Consider the following 5,116-nt stretch of genomic DNA (forward strand, 5'->3'; position numbering starts at 1 on the left):
CTCACTCGCTCACTCACTCGCTCACTCACTCGCTCGGTTGGTCGCAAATCGCCGTCGGCAGGATGCTGCTGCTGCTGCTGCTGCTACCGCTGCTGATGTTTATGGTGACGATGCTGATGATGCTGCTGGTGATGCTCCCGCTGCTGATGCTGCTGCTGCTGCTGCTGCCGCTGCTGCTGCTGAGGATGACGATCTTGCCACTGACGCTGTCTGTACCCCCCGCTCCGCAGCGCGTCGCGCATGCTGCACACCATGCTGCCCCCCCCGCCGGCGGGAGTGGGTCGCCCCGACGACTCCGCGAGGGGGTTCAGGCCGTACCACGCGGGCGGCTCGGGCGGGGGGGGCGGGGGCGGCGGGGGGGGCCCCGAGGAGATGAGGCTGCCGGGGATGCCCCCCGCGCCCCACGGGGCCCCCCAGCACCCTGCGGCCGGGGCCCCCCACGCCCTGAGCCTGGACCCGGCCACCGTGGCGGCGTTCTACCACCCGGCGTTCCTGGCCCACCCGGCGTTCCAGTACCCGGCGTTCAGGTGCCCGCTGACTCACGCTGAGACACACACGGGCTGGCACAGATACCCATAGACTAACACAGAGACCCACAGACTGACATAGAGACCCATAGACTCACGCAGAGACCCATAGACTCACACAGAGACCCATAGACTGACATAAAGACCCATAGACTCACACAGGGACCCATAGACACGCACAGAGACCCATAGACTCACATAGGGACCCATAGACTCGCACAGAGATCCATAGACTCACACAGAGACCCATAGACTCACACAGAGACCCATAGACTGACATAGAGACCCATAGACTCACACAGAGACCCATAGACTCACACAGAGACCCATAGACTCACACAGAGACCCATAGACTCACACAGAGACCCATATACTGACATAGAGATCCACAGAATCACACAGAGACCCATAAACTGATATAGAGACCCATAGACTCACACAGAGACCCATAGACTCACACAGAGACACATAGACTCGCACAGAGACCCATAGACTCACACAGAGACCCATAGACTCACACAGAGACCCATAGACTGACATAGAGACCCATAGACTCACACAGAGACCCACAGACTCACACAGAGACCCATAGACTCACACAGAGACCCATAGACTCACACAGAGACCCATAGACTGACATAGAGACCAACGCTCAGACCCATAGACTCACACAGAGACCCATAGACTCACACAGAGACCCATAGACTCACACAGAGACCCACAGACTCACACAGAGACCCACAGACTCACACAGAGACCCATAGACTCACGCAGAGACCCATAGACTCACACAGAGACCCATAGACTGACATAGAGACCCATAGACTCACACAGAGACCCACAGCTCACACAGACCCATAGACTCACACAGAGACCCATAGACTCGCACAGAGACCCATAACTCACACAGAGACCCACAGACTCACACAGAGACCCATAGACTCACACAGAGACCCATAGACTCGCACAGAGACCCATAGACTCACACAGAGATCCACAGACTCACACAGAGACCCATAGACTGAAATAGAGACCCATAGGACTCACACAGAGACCCACAGACTCACACAGACACCCTAGACTCACACGAGACCCATTAGACTCACGCAGAGACCCATAGACTCACACAGAGACCCATAGACTCACACAGAGACCCATAGACTCACACAGAGATCCACAGACTCACACCGAGACCCATAGACTCACGCAGAGACCCATAGACTCACACAGAGACCCATAGACTCACGCAGAGACCCATAGACTCACACAGAGACCCATAGACTCATACAGAGACCCATAGACTGACATAGAGACCCATAGACTCACACAGTGACCCATAGACTCACACAGAGACCCATAGACTCACAAGAGACCATAGGACCTCACACCAGAGACCCATAGACTCACACAGAGACCCAATAGACTCGCACAGAGACCCATAGACTCACACAGAGACCCATAGACTCACACAGAGACCCATAGACTCACACAGAGACCCATAGACTCGCACACAGACCCACAGATTCACACAGAGACCCACAGACTCACACAGAGACCCATAGACTCACACAGAGAACCCATAGACTCGCGCAGTGACTCATGCGGTGCCCGTGGTGACGATGACGATGGTGGTGATGGTGGTGCTGGTGCGGTAGTGATGGTGGCGGTGATGGTGGTGGTAGTGGTGGCGGTGATGACAATGGTGGTGATGGTGGTGATGGTGGTGGTGATGGTGGTGGTCCTGGCGGTGGTGGTGATGACAATGGTGGTGGTGGCGGTGGTGGTGATGATGGTGGTGGTACTTGGTGGTGATGACGGTGGTAGTGGTAGTGGTTGTGGTGACAGTGGTGGTGGTAGTGACGATGGTGACGATAGTGGTGATGACGCCGACGGTGATGATGGTGACGATGGTGACGATGGTGACGATGATGAAGGTGACGATGATGATGATGGTGACTATGGTGACGATGATGACGTTGGTGACGATGGTGATGATGGTGACGATGATGACGATGGTGACGATGATGACGATGGTGACGATGATGACGTTGGTGACGATGGTGATGATGGTGACGATGGTGACGATGATGACGTTGGTGACGATGGTGATGATGGTGACGATGATGGTGACGATGATGACGATGGTGACGATGGTGACGATGATGACGATGGTGACGACGGTGACGATGATGACGATGGTGACGATGATGACGTTGGTGACGATGGTGATGATGGTGACGATGATGACGATGGTGACGATGATGGTGACGACGACGACGATGGTGACGATGACGACAATGGTGACGATGACGACGATATTGACGATGGTGATGACGATGATGATGACGATGGTGACGATGGTGACGGTGCTTTGCAGGCTGGACGACCCGTACTGCCTCTCGGCACTCCGCTCCCCGTTCTTCCCGCTGCCCCCGCTGCCCCCGCTGCCCGGAGTGCGCTGCTACCAGCCCGAGATGGCGGCGCCCGCCGGCATCGGCAGCAGCACGCCCAGCGCCGATCGGTGAGGAGCCACGGCTCGTGGGGGGAGGGGGGAGGGGGAGGGAGTGGGGGGGAGGGAGTGGGGGGGGGGGAGTCCCTCCTGCAAGAGCGGAAGACTGGCACAGAGACTCACAGAGACACACAAAGATACACGTAGAGACACGTAGAGACACACAGACACCCATTGGGGTACACGGAGACACACGGAGACACACAGAGACACACAGAGACCCATCGGGGTATACGGAGACACACAGAGACACAGAGACACACAGACACCCATCGGGTACACGGAGACACACAGAGACACACAGAGACCCATCGGGGTACACGGAGATACACGGAGATACACGGAGACACACAGAGACACACAGAGACACACAGAGACACACAGAGACACACAGAGACACACAGAGACACACAGAGACACACAGAAACACAGAAATTTACATTGAGACACATAGAGACACGAACAGAAACACAAACATCTGTAGTGGTATAAGGAGATACATAGAGACCCACTCACCCACCAACTCCCACTCATGCACACACCCCCACCCACCCTACACACCCCCACCCACACACCCCCACCCACCCACACACCCCCACCCACACACCCCCACCCACCCACACGCTGCACCCACTCTCTGAATGCTCACGAGTGTTCGTGGGCGCCCTCCTGACCCCCACTCCCGCTGCGTCCCTGCAGGCTGCAGGCCGAGAAGGAGTCGAGGCAGCGGGAGATGGAGCGCGAGCGGGAGCGCGAGCGGGGCGCGCGAGGAGCGTGAGAGAGAGAAGCAGCGCGAGAGGGAGCGGGAGCGCGAGCGGGGTGGCACGGGGCGCTAGCTCTGGCGCTGGAGGGGCACGCGGCACGGAGAGACGGCGCCGCCACGGGGGCGGAGCGGGGGCAGCAGCAGCAGCACGACGGCAGCGGCGGCGGCGGTGCCGGCGTCGGCGCGGCGGCGGCGAGCGGCCGTGGTGAGTGCTGCCGGCTGCGGCGAGCGGCAAGCGGCGGCAATCCTTCGCCGTCACCTTCATTGTCATCTTGGACATCGCTGTCCCAGCGGCAGCGGCGGTGGCAGGATGTGTGTGTGTATGTGTGTTCGGCCGGATCGAGGGGGCTAGACGGGCGCGGCACGGGCTGGAGAAGAGATGGAGTGATGTGGTACAGGAGGACGTGGAGCTGAGTGGACTTGCCGATGACTGGTACCAGCGGTGTCAAGATCGGCCTCAGTGGAGGAGGCTCGTGAAGGACGCTACTGGGCAGTTGGAGGCAGTCGCCCTCCAACAACAACGGAGGGCGGAGGAGCGACGCTCATAACAACGAGCGGAGCGCCGGGTGGCTAAAGCACAGCAAGTTGGCACAGTAGGGGGCACAGGTGGTGCATCAGCCAGTCATCTCGGTCATCTCGGTCAGTCGACCAGTGGCACCTGGGTCTGCCCCGTGACCTCCTGCCAGCGGGCTTTCGACACTTCACGTGGCCTCAAGGTGCACTTGGCCTGGCACAAGCATCGTGGTGACGTCACCGCCACTTAGTGGCGAATGGCGGTTGTTGTATGTGTGAGTGTGTACGTGTGTGTGTGTACGTGTGTGTATGTGTCTGTAGATGTAAGCAAAAAGCCACTGGAATGTTCGAACGCTCACTGCGGAGGAGAGGCTGCCACTCCTCTGTCGGGAGCTAGACCGGTACCGCCTGGATCTCTGTGGTATTCAGGAGGTCCGGTGGACCGGCTCTGGCTCCTGCCACCATGAGGGGTGGACAGTCCTCGACTCGGGGCAGGAGACTGCCAAACAACAGGGAGTGGCTCTTCTTCTGAACAAAAGAATGAAGGGGGCGTGGGAGCTTGGCTGTGAGGTGTGGGAAGCGGTAAGCCCCAGGATACTTTGGGCTCGCCTTCACATCAACCAGAGGCAAGGAGTGGTGGTCGTGGTTACTTATGCCCCCACTGAAGACGAATATCCGTGGAGGGATGCAGGCAAGGCCGATGAGTCAGATGCCTTCTATGACCTCCTGTCACAGGTGCTAGCTAAAGTGGCCCCACATTATTTAACATCTATTTTGACCACGTAGTTTGTGAAACCTTCGATG

At 58.2% G+C, this 5,116-nt stretch overlaps 1 protein-coding gene across 1 annotated transcript; it reads left to right on the forward strand.

Moving 5' to 3' along the window:
* The first annotated feature begins 240 nt into the window (after positions 1–240).
* On the forward strand, positions 241–3,814 carry LOC133357829 (genetic suppressor element 1-like). Its single transcript, XM_061575971.1, has 3 exons — positions 241–527; positions 2,905–3,048; positions 3,736–3,814. The coding sequence occupies exons 1-3, from the start codon at positions 241–243 to the stop codon at positions 3,812–3,814; spliced, it is 510 nt and encodes a 169-aa protein (XP_061431955.1).
* The last annotated feature ends 1,302 nt before the right edge of the window (positions 3,815–5,116 follow it).

Source organism: Lethenteron reissneri, chromosome 60 (genome assembly GCF_015708825.2).
Source record: "Lethenteron reissneri isolate LAM-NWPU_2019-01 chromosome 60, ASM1570882v1, whole genome shotgun sequence".
Taxonomy (NCBI): domain Eukaryota; kingdom Metazoa; phylum Chordata; class Hyperoartia; order Petromyzontiformes; family Petromyzontidae; genus Lethenteron; species Lethenteron reissneri.